General features: G+C 36.1%; 1 protein-coding gene across 2 annotated transcripts in view; it reads right to left on the minus strand.

Moving 5' to 3' along the window:
• The window catches only part of LOC138704631 (uncharacterized), a 72,407-nt gene extending 53,065 nt beyond the window's left edge, over nucleotides 1–19,342 (minus strand). The window contains exons 1-7 of one of the 2 annotated variants that reach the window (XM_069832713.1): nucleotides 19,193–19,342; nucleotides 18,662–18,807; nucleotides 18,254–18,512; nucleotides 16,701–16,917; nucleotides 11,746–11,994; nucleotides 8,400–8,537; nucleotides 2,087–2,301 (exon numbers count right to left, since the gene is read on the minus strand). In XM_069832713.1, coding sequence (XP_069688814.1) covers nucleotides 2,087–2,301; nucleotides 8,400–8,537; nucleotides 11,746–11,994; nucleotides 16,701–16,917; nucleotides 18,254–18,512; nucleotides 18,662–18,807; nucleotides 19,193–19,281 — 1,313 coding nt within the window. In that variant the 5' untranslated portion in view covers nucleotides 19,282–19,342. Of the gene's footprint in view, nucleotides 1–2,086; nucleotides 2,302–8,399; nucleotides 8,538–11,745; nucleotides 11,995–16,700; nucleotides 16,918–18,253; nucleotides 18,513–18,661; nucleotides 18,808–18,928; nucleotides 19,122–19,192 lie in introns of those variants that run through there. The other variant, XM_069832714.1, reaches the window with a different exon arrangement.
• Between the last annotated feature and the right edge of the window lie 417 nt (nucleotides 19,343–19,759).

Raw genomic sequence — 19,759 nt, forward strand, 5'->3', positions numbered from 1 at the left:
AATCAAGGTGGTAGCACATCCAATGGTTAATTCGGAAATATCTACGAAACAACCTTTGTATCACTGTTACTGATTTGTTTTCGCAAGCAGCAGAATGCAGAAACATTTATCTTGTGGAGATGCCATTTTTCAACAATGGCTCCCATGACAACTCCAAAACTTAGAACTTGTTAACATTGAGGGTTAGATTATCAAATAATATGGCCTATGTTAATTTCCCATTAATAATTGCTTAATAATAATCACATATAAAAGTGTTACCATAATTTTGAAACACCATGTACAGGTGAAATGTTTCCATAACCCCAAAAACACTTTATGTAGAGTACCAGAAAAAAGTCAGAAATGCATATAGAGTGTTAGTTGGGAGACCGGAGGGAAAAAGACCTTTGGGGAGGCCGAGACGTAGATGGGAGGATAATATTAAAATGGATTTGAGGGAGGTGGGATATGATGATAGAGACTGGATTAATCTTGCACAGGATAGGGACCGATGGCGGGCTTATGTGAGGGCAGCAATGAACCTGCGGGTTCCTTAAAAGTCATTTGTAAGTAAGCAACCAGAAAAAAGTAATGGCATTCTTGACTATTCCAAGTCCCAGATACAAGACACTGCACTTGGTCAGAGACATAGAACACATTCACCCAAAATTACTTCATTAAATTCCTTTTTTTAGTAGGTTATTTTACAACACTTTATCAACATCTCAGGTTATTTAGCACCTGAGTGAGATGAAGGTGATAATGCCGGTGAAATGAGCCTGGGGTCCAGCACCGAAAGTTACCCAGCATTTACTCATATTGGGTTGAGGAAAAACCTCGGAAAAACCTCAACCAGGTAACTTGACCTGACCGGGAATCGAATCCAGGCCACCTGGTTTCGCGGCCAGATACACTAACTGTTACTCCACAGGTGTGGACAATTTCCTTCTTGTGGACATTATGTAAAAGACACAATGTAGTCCACTAGAGTATTGTCATCATTACTTAAAAAATGCTAAAGAAAACCTGGGCTGAAATTGAGTATCATTTCGACATTGTTCATGTCACCCAAGGAACTCATGTAGAAACCAGCGAATAGGGATTATAAAGAATGGACACTTCGTGTTGGTACCTTTGATGTAGCCAGACTCATTTCAATGACCTTCAAGCCAGCTAAAGCGTGAGATTCTGCTTTCTCCCTAGAGTTGGCGCTGACATCACACCAGCTAGCAGTCGACACAGCAGAAATATAACACATATAATTAATACATCTAGGTACATTATGTACTCAAATAAAATAAATTGGATCCATAAAATAATAAATCCGTCATTAACTGTAATGTCTAGACTCTAGAGTTCCTTTATAATGAGAGTTGAGACGTTGACCCCAACAACAATTAAAATATGTAATGATTTGATAGCACTGAAAATGGAAAAATAAAACTCTTACGAGAAGTAAAACCATATACTTATATCATATTATATACAAATATTAAACGAATTCGATATTTAATATTATAATGTATTATATTATTTTATAATATAATTTATTATATCTGAAATATAAAATATTATTATTACAACTAGTTTGTCACTGAGAAATAAGGAAAAGCTGTTAACTTGAATTTATTTGAAGCAAAGTGTTACTGGATTATGCAATAAGGTAGGCAATGTTTGGATCCTGTGTCTCAACTCTATTCTCAATTATTATCTTAGCCTATGCTCGATTACACTAACCTCTAGCGCTTGAAAGTGGAACTAACGCTGGCGCACAGAGAAACAAAACACAGGAAAATTCGCTCAGTGTCCATTCTTTATAATCCCTATTCGCTGAAGAAACCTACTGATTTAATTTCAGAAAATGTTTGTGTAACAAAATGTCCTTGTAGCTAAGGTTTAGTTTATGAAACAATCAAATTAAATGCTAAACCATACAAGAGCATAGGAAAAAAAAAAAGTGAAGATCTAAATTTAAAAAATGTGTTACCAGAGTCTCTTAAAATAAAATACGAATTGTTTTAATAGTAAATACAAACAAAATCCTTCAATTTTTGAAACACATTTCTAAAGATGCAAATCATTTGAAATAACACAAAGTTCTTACCTAACCACACGCTCAGGTCTAGGTACTGTCACGTTAAAACCTCTTCCAGCAAATTTCTGTAAAAGTTCATGGCATCCTTGTGTCACCTGTTCATCAGACAACTGCTCCATGTAACGTGCGGGAGGTCCCACAATCCAGCCACATAACACCAGAGGCTGATTGTCCACTGAATAAAACCCAAACACATCCTTTAACCAACTCTTTCCTCCCACACCCTGTAAAGATTAAAAATAATAATAATAATAATAATAATAATAATAATAATAATAATAATAATAATAATAATAATTCACAAAAAAGTTGTTTTCAAAACAACTGAGTGCAGCCTGATGAAATTAACACAACTTATGAAGCTGTAGAGAAGTTATTCACATGGTGCAAAAATCCTGCTATCAGCTTCATATACAGGGTGATTCATGAGGAATAGTAAATATTTTAGGGGTGTTAGCATCGACTATTGTGAGTAAAAAAGTTCATATAAACATGTGTCCAATTTTCAATAAATGTGGAGATACATCTGTTTGAATGTTACGCATAAGAAGCCTTATAAATGCTATGAAGGAACAACAAATGACTACATACACAGGAACATTACATATCGCTCTTCTGAGATCATCTGAGGACAGCACTGTTTATAATGGTTGTAGAGAAACATCTGTTTGTGGTCCCCTTGGCTACAAAGATGAGCATGTTCTTCCAACATGACGGAGCCCCTGTACATTTAAGCCATCAGGTGACATATCATCTAAATCTCACATTCTCTGAACAATGGATCGACAGTGGTGTTATGTGCATTTGACACCAAGATCCCCAGACCTTACTTCTGCCAACTTTTGTCTGCAGGATTAGATGAAAGGAGAAATGTACAAAAACAAAGTAAACACAAGGGACGAATTAGTTGCTTGCATTATGAACAGAGGTGTCCTCATTGAACAACAAGATATCCTCAGAAGAGCAACACTTACTGTTGTCAAAGAGTGGAAAAGTGCATTGAACTGTTGAAATATATTGATGTAATGTAAATAAGCAAAGAAAGTAATTATTAAATAATTTGTCTTTCCCTCTTGCCACTTGTAATGCTTGTTATACGTAACATTCAAACAGCTGTATCTCCACACCCACTGAAAATTGGACACATGTTTATATAAACTTTTTACTCAGAATAGTCAATACTACTATCCCCTAAAATATTTATTACTCTTTCTGAATCACCCTGTATGTAAAAGTACCAGAGGAGAAGCAGTGTTGTGATCAGAAGGAGTCAGATTTAGAGAGGCTGACTAAAGAATTGTAAGAATTGTATAAGTAAAAGAAAAGTCTATCAAGTGGCTAAAAAGACTTAAAAGACTAACATCACAAATGATCACAGTGTACCACTCTATTATGCAGTATTCTTACGACTTTTAATGGTATTTTCATAACAAACTTCAGCTGCTATAATGCAAATAAGTTCTCTGAAATGCTTTCCCCTAATACATTAGTTTTACCAGACTGTTTTTTAAATTTTAAAAAATTTACAAACACACATAATACTCACTCTGGCACTATTCAAGCAATACATTAAGGTACATGCTGCACATGATATTATTCTTGACAGTATTTCAAATTATAAACCTCCTGATGGAAAAAACAGCACATAGGCTATGTAACGTATTTTGAAATACTTATGATGCATGTTAGCTGCGAAATACATATTATTATTTATCTGTTATATGTGCACATACAAAATTATGTTTTTTCTGACCTGTGCCTTAATAGTGAAGTACAATTTTACACATAAATATTGCAGTGTTGCACAATAAAAATACAATAATAAGCCAGGCATGATTATGTGAAGCAATGGCTGACTGTGCTCCATAATTGCAAAGTGGGTGGTATTAGCCAATGGCATCACTTGAATATATCTTTAGCTGCATGAAAGTATTCTAGTGAAAGGTAGTTTCTACCGAAAATTTAAGGACACTCCTTCAAAAGTGATATTTCACTCCTGTCCTTATTCTTATGTGAAACCCTCTGGTGTTTCTAACACCACAATCTGTCACGACCTCCAACAATTTGGGATTGTGTCTAAGTGGAGACAATTAGATTCCGTATGAATTAACCAAAGCACAGATACAGGAAAAAACTTTTGGGATGACATGGTGAACTTACCTTGCTGGTATTAAATCATACTTGTTCGCATGATGTAATTCACAAAAGACAACAACATCCCTTTTCACAGATCAAAATGACGCAATGAAAGTGAATGCCTTTCACTGCTTCAAACCAACAAGAACCAAAAATGTATATATTATTGTAAATAACATTATCAAATTTGTCTTGTTGCCTACATGTGGGGCAGGGAAATTTAACAACCATTCTTGTGTCTAGGAGGCTGAAGCAAAGTTTTCAGAATTTGGGTAATCAACAGAAGAAGCATACAATGCTGGAGAGGGACAATTAGAGCTTGTAGAATCCGTGACAATGCAGGGATGGAAACCAAGTGCTGTAAAGGTAAAAACACATTATTGCCACGGCACGGCACGAAATGTGATTTCCTGTGCTGTCACATTCTGCATTCAATGTGTGGTATTCGTTTTCTCCATTTATTTACGTTGTTTAGAATCGCACTGTTCCCACGCCATGTCCTCTCATGTGTAGCACTTGTGCCATCACGTTTAGATTTTCTGTCGCACCGGACATTGTTGGACGGTGGAGAGCACGTGCAGGTTCATTATGGAGGAATATATCATTGAAGAAGTAAGGCAATATGAATTTATGTATAATTTTAAGTCATCCAATTACAGAGACTTAAACATGAGAAAAGAAGCTTGGGAGAAAATAGGAAGAGAGATGAATATAAATGGTGAGTACTATATGTTAACTTATTTCCAAGAGCTATTCCATCTCAAATCGACCGAAATATAGAGAAAATTGACCTTAAAATTTCTAAATACAATGAAACTTTTTTGTACGTAGAGAACAGTGATACAATGAGTATAAAAAATGCGAGGTTTTTTACTGATCGATTTCATATGGAATAGCCCATAAGTAAATCATCGATTCAACTTAACCTCATTATTACTACTATATTATTATTATTATTATTTTAGGAGGTACATCAGTGTAGATGCGACCATACACATAAAAGTGCATATTAACAATGACTACAACAGCTGTACTGTAGACATTAATCTTAATTTTGCAATCTACCTCAACGAACAACATTTAATTGCCAAGGCACTCAGCCTAGAGAATTAAAATATTCCTTGAAGTTTTCTCGCACTTGAAAAGACTCGCGTGTACTGTTTCTTCTCAAGTGGTCTAGGTTTCTTAGGGCACAGGTTGGTAGTGAAAGTGCTTGCACATCGGGCTCAAACATATTGTCTTTACATAGCATATTATGCAGGCAGCATGACGCAAGTACAATTCTATCGACCATGTTCGGTTGTACCTCCATATATCTTCGAAAAATTCTCCAACGAGCAGTCAAAATTCCGAATGCATTCTCGACCACATTTCTCGCTCGGGAAAGTCTATAGTTGAAAATCTTTCTTGTTTCGTCTCCATCTAAATGGTGCCTGCCATATGAACGCAGAAGATATTTTTTTAGTGGAAATGCTTCATCCCCAACAATTATGTGTGGTTGTGGCTCCCCATTTTCAACTAATGGAGCATTTTGTTGCACATTTAAAGTATTAGATTCCAGTTTTTTTCCCAAAGCGCGAATTAGCAAAAACACACCCATCACTGTTTCTGCCGTAAGAGCCTACATCAATTGTAATAAATTTATAATCCGCATCAACCAGAGCATTTTCGATGTCTTCTTCAAACTCTGAAGAACTACTGGAACTACTAACCCATTCACCTTCCATCTCTGCTACAGAAAGCTACTGAATAAAATAGCGACTGAACAGATTGTAAGTTTAGTGTGAAGTGACATGGCGTGGCGATAATGTGCACACAACGCGACACAGCACGTGCCTTCTAACTTATATGATCTCACAGGAGAACACATGCCGTGGCAATAATGTCTTTCCGGCTTAATTGGTGAACCACACTGTGATGTCTGTGCCTACGTGTCACAAGTACAATGACGGAACTTACAAACTGTTTCCAGTGGGTTTCACACAGTGGATGGACACGTTAAGACATCTCTGTCCATCTGCAACAATTTCGTTGTGACCACAGATCAATCAAATACATGCAAGCATTTCACGTCCCCTCTCCTTCCCCCAATCTCACCTACATTACACACCTTCCTGCCTCAATCTTCCCCTCTTCTCTCATTCTCCTTTCCTTTCTCCAGGACTACCACTGACTCATGAAGAAAAAGTGCGACAATTTTGAATGGAAAAGTAGGAGATTTAGCAAAACAATATGGAAGTATTTCATTATAATATATTTATTTAAAGCCTGACACATACCACAAACACACGTGATTCAATGGCACCATAAGAAGCTACTGCACAATGAGTCTAATATCAATAGAAGAAATATTAATATGGAATGATTTAAGTTTATGTAGTTATTTATACATTAATGGGATTGTGCAACTCAAACCAAGAAATGGTAAAAACACGAAATTGTTTAGTCACATGTTAAAAAGTGTTAACATTTTTAAAAAAGGTATATACCTTGGACAGACGGTCTGTTTCGATGTGATGTTACGTCTTCATCAGTGTCTCCTGAACTACTGAATTCGGAACACCTCAAAATCTATGTTTCAGTGGCTGGTAATGATAATATCTTTGAAAAATATTGGAGTGCAAGAGGTCAAATAACTTTATTGTCAAATGCCTGGCATTAGAAAACAACAACATACATTAATGGGAATGAATTGCATGTGTGTCCCCACTCTTTCTATAATACAAAAGTAAAAGGTAATTTATTTTTTACTATGAAAGTAACAACGTTGAAGTTAATTTTGTGAATAATATTCAGTTTAATTCTTAATTGTTAATTTTTAAACATTTACCTTAATATTCTTAGAATTTCAAGAACTAAAACAATATCACAAATTACAAGAAAAATATGACTTAACTTAAAATGCATATAATGGACATCTATGATAAAAACAAACAAGAAGTAGAAAAATAAATTGTTATTAGCATAGATATAAAGTCCAGCTGAAATTGGATTTTTAAAAAGTTTTATTTTTTCTCTTTCTTCTCCAAAACTAGATTTTCTTCAATCTGATATGTCTATCATTTCTGAAGCTAGTAAAACTTCAGCACATTGTCACACAATTGTACCTACACCGATTTCACCTTTCTAATACTCCTACTTGTCTGTGGTGTAATAATCATGATGAAGATCTGGAACACATTCTTCTATACTGTCCATCCATAAACCACAAAAGGAGTAAATTAAAATCATCAGTACCAGTTGCAGAAGACACAGCCCTGCAGTATATCTTGACTACACCCCAACTCTGACAAAACCATCTATAATGAACACCAATCAAAATACTCCTCATTTCTCATGAAACAAGAACTGAAAAGACTACTGTGGACTATAGTGGACTTTATGTTGTCAGCAAACAGCTGGATACATTAAGAAGATTGATTGATTCTATCAGGTTCTTAGCAGCTTTCTTCTCTGGTCTTGCTTCTTTCTTATTATTCTTGGTAAAAGTAACATAATATTTTGCTAGAATACTAAAAACTTAGTAAAAAGCAGGGAAATTAGGACAAATTACTAAAATGTAGGACAAAGTAAGGTATTTATAAGTAGAACAAGTGGGAGTCCAGTTTCTCTCTTCATTTTCCTCTCCCTTCTTTGTGTTTGCCTGCTCGCTAACCTTTCCTTCTTCTTCCATACCTATTTTTCTTTTTTCTTTTTCCAGTTGTCAAATATTAGGTTATTTAGTGTTGATGGAATTGATGATAGTGAGATGAGGCCAGAGATTCGCTATGGATTACCTCACATTTTATTTAGTATTTATTTATTTAACCTGGTTGAGATAAGACCATCAGGCCTTCTCTTCCCTTCTTCCAGGGCATTACAACAATCGTCTTACAGTTGGGGAAAACCTCGGAAAAACCCAACCAGATAATCAGCTCAAGCGAGAATCGAACCCACACCCACCTGAGCATAGCCCCATATCTGCAGACAAATGCACTTAGTGCCTAAGCTATGTCGGTAACCATCCCCATCTTTCCACCCCTAATTTGTTATTCGTGTCTCTCCATAATACTTTCCTCTAACTCTCTCACTCTCACCTCATTATCCTTTGCATCTCTCGTTTTACTTTCTTCGTTATCTCTCTCTCTCTCTTTTAAGTATTCAAATTTGACAATTTAAATCTCATAGTGAATGTCGAGTCACTCACCTCTCCTGTGTCTCCTGAAGGTCTGAACGAGCTAGCATCCTCGTCAGTCCACAGCAAGCTGAAGCCACTGTGCTCGGCAGGCCACCATCGGTATGGAAACTTGAGGAATATCTTATCGACACTGCCAATCCCCAAACCCTACGACCATACAAACATCAAACATATTCATTACTTCGTTGTGCTCCCAATTTCATATTTTCAGAGTGTCTGCATACTTACTTACTTACTGGCTTTTAAGGAACCCGGAGGTTCATTGCCGCCCTCACATAAGCCCGCCATTGGTCCCTATCCTGAGCAAGATTAATCCAGTCTCTACCATCATATCCCACCTCCCTCAAATCCATTTTAATATTATCTTCCGACCTACGTCTCGGCCTCCCCAAAGGTCTTTTTCCCTCCGGCCTCCCAACTAACACTCTATATGCATTTCTGGATTCGCCCATACATGCTACATGTCCTGCCCATCTCAAACGTCTGGATTTTATGTTCCTAATTATGTCAGGTGAAGAATACAATGCGTGCAGCTCTGCGTCGTGTAACTTTCTCCATTCTCCTGTAACTTCATCCCTCTTAGCCCCAAATATTTTCCTAAGAACCTTATTCTCAAACACCCTTAATCTCTGTTCCTCTCTCAAAGTGAGAGTCCAAGTTTCACAACCATACAGAACAACAGGTAATATAACTGTTTTATAAATTCTAACTTTCAGATTTTTTGACAGCAGACTAGATGACAAAAGCTTCTCAACCGAATAATAACACGCATTTTCCATATTTATTTTGTGTTTAATTTCCTCTCGAGTGTCATTTATATTTGTTACTGTTGCTCCAAGATATTTGAATTTTTCCACTTCTTCGAAAGATAAATCTCCAATTTTTATAGTTCCATTTCGTACAATATTCTGGTCACGAGACATAATCATATACTTAGTCTTTTCGGGATTTACTTCCAACCCTATCGCTTTACTTGTTTCAACTAGAATTTCCGCGTTTTCCCTAATCGTTTGTGGATTTTCCCGTAGCATATTCACGTCATCCGCATAGACAAGAAGCTGATGTAAGTCTGCATACTAGAAATATCAATACAAACATTTTGATTGACTCAATAATATTATGCACATTATTACGTGTGTAATTACATAGGTAGTGGAGATTCAATTCCCTGTCTGGTGCTTGTGCTGTGTTGTCTTAAACAGTGGCTCTGCATAATGTTGGCAACACAAAAAATGGCTAATACAATTTAAATCATTTAACAATTAACACAATTAATATAGTCTGAGATTATATAGAAAAATAAAAATAAAAAATGGCTAAAGTTTACAGAATATAATACAATTTAACCTAGCAAGATTTATATTAATGGAAGTATTTTGAAAAAGTTAAAAAATTTTAATATCTTGGCTACAAATTATCTTTCTTAGCAGATTTAGACATTCATGAAAAAATTTTACAGTATAATAAATCAATACTTACTTACTTACTTACTGGCATTTAAGGAACCTGGAGGTTCATTGCTGCCCTCACATAAGCCCGCCATTGGTCCCTATCCTGAGCAAGATTAATCCAGTCTCTATCATTATATCCCACCTCCCTCAAATCCATTTTAATATTATCTTTCCATCTACGTCTCGGCCACCCCAAAGGTCTTTTCCCCTCTGGCCTCCCAACTAACACTCTATATGCATTTCTGGATTCGCCCATATGTGCTACATGTCCTGCCCATCTCAAACGTCTGGATTTAATGTTCCTAACTATGTCAGGTGAAGGATACAATTCGTGCAGCTCTGCGTTGTGTAACTTTCTCCATTCTCCTGTAACTTCATCCTGCTTAGCCCCAAATATTTTCCTAAGAACCTTATTCTCAAAAACCCTCAACCTCTGTTCCTCTCTCAAAGTGAGAGTCCAAGTTTCACAGCCATACAGAACAACAGGTAATATAACTGTTTTATAAATTCTAACTTTCAGATTTTTTGACAGCAGACTAGATGACAAAAGCTTCTCAATCGAATAATAACACGCATTTCCCATATTTATTCTGTGTTTAATTTCCTCCCGAGTGTCATTTATATTTGTTACTGTTGCTCCAAGATATTTGAATTTTTCCACCTCTTCGAAGTATAAATCTCCAACTTTTATAGTTCCATTTCGTACAATATTCTGATCACGAGACATAATCATATACTTAGTCTTTTCGGGATTTACTTCCAACCCTATCTCTTTACTTGCTTCAAGTAGAATTTCCGCGTTTTCCCTAATCATTTGTGGATTTTCTCCTAACATATTCACTTCATCCGCATAGACAAGAAGCTGATGTAACCTGTTCAATTCCAAACCCTCTGTGTTATCCTGAACTTTCCTAATGGCATATTCTAGAGCGAAGTTAAAAAGTAAAGGTGATAGTGCATCTCCCTCCTTTAGCCCGCAGTGAATTGGAAAAGCACCAGATAGAAACTGGCTTATACAGACTCTGCTGTAAGTTTCACTAAGACACATTTTAATTAATCGAACTAGTTTCTTGGGAATACCAAATTCAATAAGAATATTATATAAAACTTCTCTCTTAACTGAGTCATACGCCTTTTTGAAATCTATGAATAACTGATGTACTGTACCCTTATACTCCCATTTTTTCTCCAATATCTGTCGAATACAAAAAATCTCATCAATAGTCGATCTATTACACCTGAAACCACACTGATGATCCCCAATAATTTCATCTACATAATTAATCTTCTCAAAAGGATATTCGACAAAATTTTGTATGACGTCAACAAAAGTGATATTCCTCGAAAGTTACTACAGTTAGTCTTGTCCCCCTTCTTAAAAATAGGTACGATTATGGACTCCTTCCATTGTTCTGGTACAATTTCCTTTTCCCAAATTGCAAGTACAAGTTTATAAATTTTGCTAGATAATACGCTTCCACCCTCTTGTATTAATTCTGCTGGAATTTAATCAAATAATAACAAATAAAACAATGGGCATCATAAATAGAATCATGAAACCATCTCTAGTTCAGTGACATACCCACACTCGTCTGTATAAAATCTTAGCATGATCAGTTCTGTGCTATAGAAGTGAAGCATGGACTCTAAAGAAATGTGACGCAAGTAGAATCACTGGTGGTGGTACCAGGTTGATGTTGATGATGATGGTGATTCATTTTTTTCTAGAAATATTTTCTTTATTCTATAGCTATGATGATAGAGACTGGATTAATCTTGCTCAGGATAGGGACCAATGACGGGCTTACGTGAGGGCGGCAATGAACCTCTGGGTTCCTTAAAAGCCAGTAAGTAAGTAAGTATTCTACAGCTGATCCTGTCGAATGCTGGTCTCCACAACTCACCCTGACTGCATTCAACTTCAGTGGTGGCAACGGTGGACTGAACATGGCATGTGCTCTCTCCTTCAGCACGCCCAGACTCACAGTCAGTATGATGTGATCTGCAGTATAAGACGAGCCGTCCGAACACTCAACAACGGCTTTCCCTGCTTTATCCTCTGGCAAGTCATCCCACCTGATATGTGTAACTTCCTTTTTGTACTCTATTCTCGAACCAACAGGAACTTCCTCTTTCTCACCTGGATATTTATTCTGAAAACAAAATATTAGCAATATTAAATCACCATAATCTTTTATAATTTTATCTGAGACAAAGACAACTTCGGTTGGCTTCCAATGCCAAGCATTTAACAACAATGCCATTCACTCTTTTCAACTGGTCTAAGCTGATTTTAATACCATTTACAATTTGCGCACCTCGTACATGTGTAAGGCTGCAGACCAGTAAGATTTTGAATGAGGATTAATACAATTATTGGAAAGCGAGAAGTAAACAAGAAAACAAAAATGCAGATTTATAAAACAGTATATTTACCTGTACTCCTATATGGTGCTGAGACTTGGGCAATGATGGATAAGCATAGAAGTAGGGTGACGGCATCAGAAATGAAATATCTGAGAAAAGTAGTTGGGAAAACTAAGAGAGATAGAGTTAGAAATACAAATATTAGAAATGAACTACAGCAGGCACCAGTGGTAGGACAAATTGAAAGGAAACAACTGAATTGGTTAGGACATCTGGTTAGAATGGGAGATGAGAGGAAAGTGAAAGTATTCGAATCAAGAGTAGAAGGTAAAAGGAGGAGGGGTAGACCAAGAATAGAATGGGAACAATACGTTAATGATGTGGTGAGGAGAAGAGGGAAGGAAATCCGGGAAATAAGAAGATTGGCATTGGACCGGGAGAGATATAAGAAATGGGTGGAGGACCCGACGCTGCAAGGCATAAGGGATAGATGAAGAAGAAGAAGAAGAAGAAGATATGTATTCAACTTTTTCTAAAAGAGGCCTCTACAAAATCGTAATTCCAGTGATGATGGCTACCAAGGGTTATGACTTAAATACTGACGTAGAATTCTGTCATTATTTATGAACAGTGTGATCTTTTACATGTAGTAAATCTATTGTTTTATTTCTCATTCAAAAAAGACTTTACTCAAAACCCTATCAGTCTAGAAATATGGGTTGACCTGGTTGGCGAGTTGGTATAGCGCTGGCCTTCTATGCCCAAGGTTGCGGGTTCGATCCCGGGCCAGGTTGATGGCATTCAAGTGTGCTTAAATGCGACAGGCTCATGTCAGTAGATTTACTGGCAGTTGCGAGCGTCGTTAAATAAAACATAACTTTCTTTCTAGAAATATGGTGTTGTCAGCCAGGATTATCATGTATGTACAGATACGGAATTAAAATTTGGAGAGTTTTGATGGGAATACCTGTATGTAGGCAACAATTTCACATGACTGTCCGTAAGTAGCATATATACAGTGGCTCTTGTTTATTGCACACGTACAGTGTGTTGTAAGTGAAACTTATACAATAAGGGAGCTCCAAATTTTATTTCCGTATCTGTACCTCGAGTCCAGAAGTAACTACTATGGAGGCTGCACCCCACTGAAGCACACAAAAGGAAAGAAAATAGAATGTCATGCTTCCTTGACTAGAAGCATCATGCTCTGGCCACTTTCACCATAGGGGAAGATCTGAAACTCAGTTTTATTATGAGAATGAGTGGACTTCGGGTCTATTCTTAAAGTTATGACAAAATTTGACAAAATTCCGCCTTCACTTGGGGTTGAAGCCATTCTATTGTTCTAGAGCAGGATGTGAAATATTACATATATTACCGGTATAAATATTTATTGTATACCCTCCACAAAACTGGCTTCATTTATACACCAACGGATCCTTGATCTCCAGAGAACAAGGTGCCAGTGCAGGAGTTATGTGCTGTCTCTTCTCACTTTATAGATGTCTTGAGTATGGAACAACAAGTTTTGATGGAGAAATCATTGCAATAAGTGAAAGTCTCAGGAATCTTCTATGCCACATCAATAAATTTAAAAATGCAGTTATATTGTCAGACTCCAAAGTAGCTATTCTATCAATAGTCTCTAAACACACACCTTCATCTCAAACAGCAGAAATAACTAAAATTCTCTCTCAATTAATAACACTCAATAAAAGAATTGTATTCCAATGGATACCATCCCATTGTGGAATCCTGGGAAACGAGAATGCGGATGCTTTAGCAAAGAAGGGCAGCACTGCTACTTACAGACCTGTTACTAAATCTACGTATTACTCTGTGAAAAGATTTATTAAATCTACATACTTAGACTTCAACAAACAAAATTTGGTAACACAATCTCAAGGGAAAAAATGGAACTCTCTGCATCAAAATCCACAGTTAATTCCCGATTTACCACGAAAATCGTCTGTAGCTGCATTTAGATTGGCAACAGGCCATGATTGTTTGGCCAAACACCTGCATAGAATTGGAATATATCAGTCCCCTAACTGCCCATTGTGCAACTCAAATCAAGAAATGGATTCGGAACGCCTCAAAATCTGTGCTTCAGTGGCTGGTCATGATAATATCTTTGAAAAATATTGGAGTGCAAGAGGTCAAATGACTTTATTGTCAAACGCCTGGCATTAGAAAACAACAACAACATATTTATTGTATTTCCCTGGGAATAAGATAAATTAGAGATAGACTTGTATTGAGATGCTAGAAGATGAATGATATAACAAGCACATGTCCAATATAATTGGAAATTAAAATCAACCTGAATCTTTTGCTGAAAACCGCGAAATTCTCATAGACTATTTCTAGCAGCTGTTCAGAAAACAGGAATATTAAATGCAACAGAGCTCTGAACCGCTGCTCATCATGTGATAAACGCATATGGAAAGACTGAGTTGTGACAGAAGCATGTGGGTCAGCAGTCTGCTTCAGCAATTTAGATAAGACGGCTCAAGTTCTACGATTACTTTATCTGCAAGACGCCATAAAAGAAGCAACTGCTGCCCTACAGTCAACTCAAAATCGCAGTAAACTTTCAAATATCTTATATTAGTCAAATTACTAACAAGTAATGAAAGCCACACCAAAATATATGTTTGAAGAAGACAGGATGTTGCGCATCTACAGTAAAACTTCATTTACTGAAGGGAGTCTGAAGAAAAAACGCATAAGTGAAATGACATTTGAAGGGGTGGGGATAATATACGGACAAAAGTTTACAGAAGAGTCCAATGCTATTAGGTACGGTATCCAAATTTATTTGGCGTATACTCACATCATTTGTCGAGTAATTTTTTTTTTTTTCATTTTAATAGTAGCTTCCCCATATGTGTAAGAAATGAACTTACTTACTTACTGGCTTTTAAGGAACCCGGAGGTTATTGCCGCCCTCACATAAGCCCGCCATTGGTCCCTATCCTGAGCAAGATTAATCCAGTCTCTATCATCATATCCCACCTCCCTCAAATCCATTTTAATATTATCTTCCCATCTACGTCTCGGCCTCCTCAAAGCTCTTTTACCCTCAGGCCTCACAACTAACACTCTATATGTATTTCTGGATTCGCCCATACGTGCTACATGCCCTGCCCATCTCAAACGTCTGGATTTAATGTTCCTAATTATGTCAGATGAAGAATACAATGTGTGTAGTTCTGTGTTGTGTAACTTTCTCCATTCTCCTGTAACTTCATCCCTCTTATCCCCAAATATTTTTCTAAGCACGTAAGAAATGAACTTGAATAAAAAACATTTTTATTAAAAGCGTGGGTTTGGACTATCTCATTTTCACCACTTCATTTAATAACATCAGAAATAACATTTGAAGACTATATAGGGAGAGCAAGTTATGTCAATTTAGTAACATTTTCACAAGAGAAATTTAGAACTATATATATATATATATATATATATATATATATACAGTTAAGCAATATTTGAGTGTATGCCCGTAATACTTACTTACTTACTTATGGCTTTTAGAGAACCCAGAGGTTCATTTCCACCCTCACATAAGCCCAACATCAGTCCCTATTCTGAGCAAGATTAATTCAGTTTCTACCATCACATCCCAACTCTCTCAAATCCATTTTAATATTATCTTCCTATGTTAGAAAGTTTCAAGAAGAGATCTTGTAACAAAATTGATTGAGGGAAAGAAATTTCTAAAGATGAACGGTGATGTAGTTTATTGTGATTGTTGTAATAAATTCGTAAGTGCTTGTGTATTTTGGGGCGTGCAATTGAGGACCGTTTTTGCAAAACTTGCTAAGTGAAAAAACTAAATTTTACAGGAGAGACAAAAAACTGAATGATGACAAATAGCTTATAGGTGCAACCATCACACTTTGACACACTATAATGAAGAGAAATAATTCAGTTTTACTAAGATAACTTTAACATCGTGTAGATGCCTGCTTTATGTAAATGAATCCACCAAAATCTCAATTTTGCAAATTTTGCAGTTAGCAAGTTTTGCAAAAACTGTCCTAAATTGCGTCGCAGTTAAGACGTAACGCTGCAAAGTCAGAAGGTCGCAGGTTCGAATCCCAATGGGGTCATGGTCGTGTGGAAATGTAGAAGACTTACACTTATAATTCGACCTCATTTTGCTCCAAATTTTTTTGCTTGCACTGTCACTTCTTGTGACGTAGAAAGATAATTTTCTGTGTTCAAGAACGTGCTTCAGATAAACAAATGAGCTTAAATGAAGAAAATGTTGAGAAATTAGTCGTAACAAGTGGTTTCAAAATAAAATAAAAATGTAACATAATATAGAATTCAATTTTGATAGTGCATATTTTTACTGTTGTTCTGCTTCATTGTACATGTTTTGTCATAATTATGATAGTGCATGAATTGCAGGCATGTTTTAAGATTTGACAGTACATGAAAATCTGGGCTCTACTGATAACGTACAATTAATACACACCATCAAGAGATCCAGAACTCTGCGATAGCCACCAGACTTCCAGCTCAGCAGCAGGTTCCCTTCACAATCCCAGTACTCGGTCAACCCGCGACCAGATGTTTCAAACCAGGAATCAGACCCATCAATGGAATTCTCAAATTTCTGGAACCAGTCCAGAAAATATCGACCCAATTTCGAATGACTAGTGGAGAATTCCTCTTCCATCTTCCTCTGAAATCTATAAAATTCAAAATCAGACAAAATATGTATAACTAGATGAAAAAAATACTAAAGAATAACTTGATATTTGCAAATAAGTTTTAATTGAAATTAAAAAAGCATTATATTCGTGTTTGTAGTTTCTTTTTTGTTTGCTTGTTCGTTCGTTTATTTTTTGTTTGTTTTTGTACGTTTTTTTTTCCTTCCTGTTATTTTTAAGGAAAAATAACAGCAAGGTGAGGTTTCTTTTTGTTTGCTTGCTTTTTCTATCTGTTCGTTTTTTTGTTTATGTATTTCTTTTGTTTTGGTTTGGTTTCCTTTAATTCATTTTTTTTGTTTTGGTATGATTTGTTTTGTTTATTTTTGTTTTGGTTTGTTTGTTTTGATAAGTTATGTTTTGTTTATTTTCTTTCGGTTTATTTATTTATTTATTTGTTTATTTTCTTTCGGTTTATTTATTCATTTATTCATTCATTCATTTATTTACTTATTTGTTTGTTTGTTTATTTACAGAGGCACAAATGCAAAAAAGTCACATTTTATGTGTACCATAACACCAATACAGTAATTGTGGACCATAGAGAAAACACCATCCTACAATCACAGTCTAGTATATACAGTCACGAAGCTCAATACGTAGTAAATATGCAAACATTAGATAGTTGCTCACCACTAGGATCGCTAATATCGCCTCATTACAGGTAATGCAAAACAGAACCATCACAGTCTATTGTTTCTAGCACCCTCAAAACTCAAGCTTCGTGACTGTATATAGTAGACTGTGCTACAATGCTACAATGAAAGTACAGGACAAGCCCATATATCATGCCAAGGGACACTGGAAGTATGATAAATTTATGAAGTTCAAAAAAGACTTTCAGAATATGTAAATGTATCATCATAGTGCACGAGAATTGTAAGGCTGTGTACATAGTACTGGAAGCAGTAAGTGATGCAGGTAGCAGTGGACAGGAAAGTAAGCGATAAACGTGGCTGTGCACATGTCACAGGTGACTTCAAGCTGCAATATGACAATCATTCTACGCTTCCTACCAGTTACAGTCAGCTGATTCCAGTGATAGCAATAATGGCATTATCAGAACTCGCAAGAATGTTTCTTTAAGCAAAAATGTGATACAAGAACTTGAACTATTTTATTCATATTTTTCATCAGCTCTGTAAGATAATATTATTCCTTCAATAGTCAAAACATAAACTACTTTCTCTTTACAACTGCTTCTCTTCTCTTTCCAACTCTAATGCGCAACCCAAAGGTCATCATAAAATGATTCAATAGTAGGCCCCAGACATCAATAACATTGCATTAAATGTTACAAATTTATAACTCAACTTACACTGCATTGTAGTACTGTCCTAAAGAAGCCTTGAAATCCTTTAGCAAGACATCACCAGCTTTATGAATTAATGTCAAGATGCCCATTATTTTCTCAGCTATGTCACTGTCCACTACATTTCCTGTAGACTCAATGTAGGGTGATTCTATTATTTCCGTTTCACTGGCAGTAAGAAGTCCATATCGGTTTGCCATGGAATAGACAACATTTCCAACTTCTCCGTGCACCCACTGGGCTCCAAGATCAAGAACAGCGTCTCCTGTAAATGCAGAGTAAGCAACACATAGACCTAAATGGTTTAGTGCAAGAAAGACTCAATATGTAACATTCTACCAGAAAGCTGTTCCGTCTAAAAATGTAATTTGACATATTCTGTAAAGCCATCAAAGCAGATCTGAAATAACTTACCAAAAAGAACAGTGTGAATTCTTCCACCCATTCTTTCTTCAGCTTCTAGAATAACAATATCTTTAACTCCTCGTTCCATTAACCGGGCTGCTGCAGCTACCCCAGCTGCGCCGGCACCAACAACAACCACCTGTACTTCCTCCATCCTGAAGTAAAACGAATTGTTTTTACAATTCCCCTAACACTGTTTCAGTGATTACAGGCACCGGTGCGTTAATTTCTAGGTTATGTTTTTGTACATGGGATTATGGCTTTATATCATCCTACCTTTGCGGAGGAAACAACACTGATGCTATAATTAAAATCAATATCACCAAGGTTTGAACTGCTACAAGATAAGCCTGCCACATGTCTCAAGTATTTAAGATACCGGTATACCATGTGTCCCTTCAAGGACTTTTAACGCACTACAATACCCTTCTTTCACTGATAGTATATGAATAAATGGAGGCACGTTTGTATTAAAGCATGTCACAATGTGTGATATATGATAAGCATATACTGTGTAAGCAAAAACATATCAATACAAACCTATGGACATGTGTAATTTTTATCTTCTTGAAACCGCACACCAAACATCTCCTCACCCTCCCCGCCGCGCCGAGCCAAGGCACACACATGGTACAGTAACGCTCAAGAGTTACAAGCCGATTAGAGAGTTAATATTCGAACAATTTTATAATTCCAATTCGCAAAATATATTGTTAACGTAGCACACTCGAAATGGCAATTACAGTCAACTGCTAAACAATAAAATAAAAAACAAATGAGTAATTAGGAATGAATTATGATTGTAGAATGTATAGTAATGTGACAACTCAAATGTTCGTTTGTTATATTTACGTAAAATATTCGTCACTCGACTTTATAAAATAACATTTATTTCCGAACTGCTTTTCTTCTCCAATTTTCCTATAAATCAATCTACTTTTAAATGTTTGTTATCGTATACAAAATTCATTTCGTCTAGATTTAGTATCAAATCATATATCGCAGACTTACTTCTAAAACCTTGTAAGTCCATTTTTTTTTTTGCGAATATTGATTATAGGTGAAATCTGTATATATTTTCAAAGAGCGTGTGTTGATAAAACCTCG

This window comes from Periplaneta americana, chromosome 8, assembly GCF_040183065.1.
Source record: "Periplaneta americana isolate PAMFEO1 chromosome 8, P.americana_PAMFEO1_priV1, whole genome shotgun sequence".
Classification (NCBI taxonomy): Eukaryota; Metazoa; Arthropoda; class Insecta; order Blattodea; family Blattidae; genus Periplaneta; species Periplaneta americana.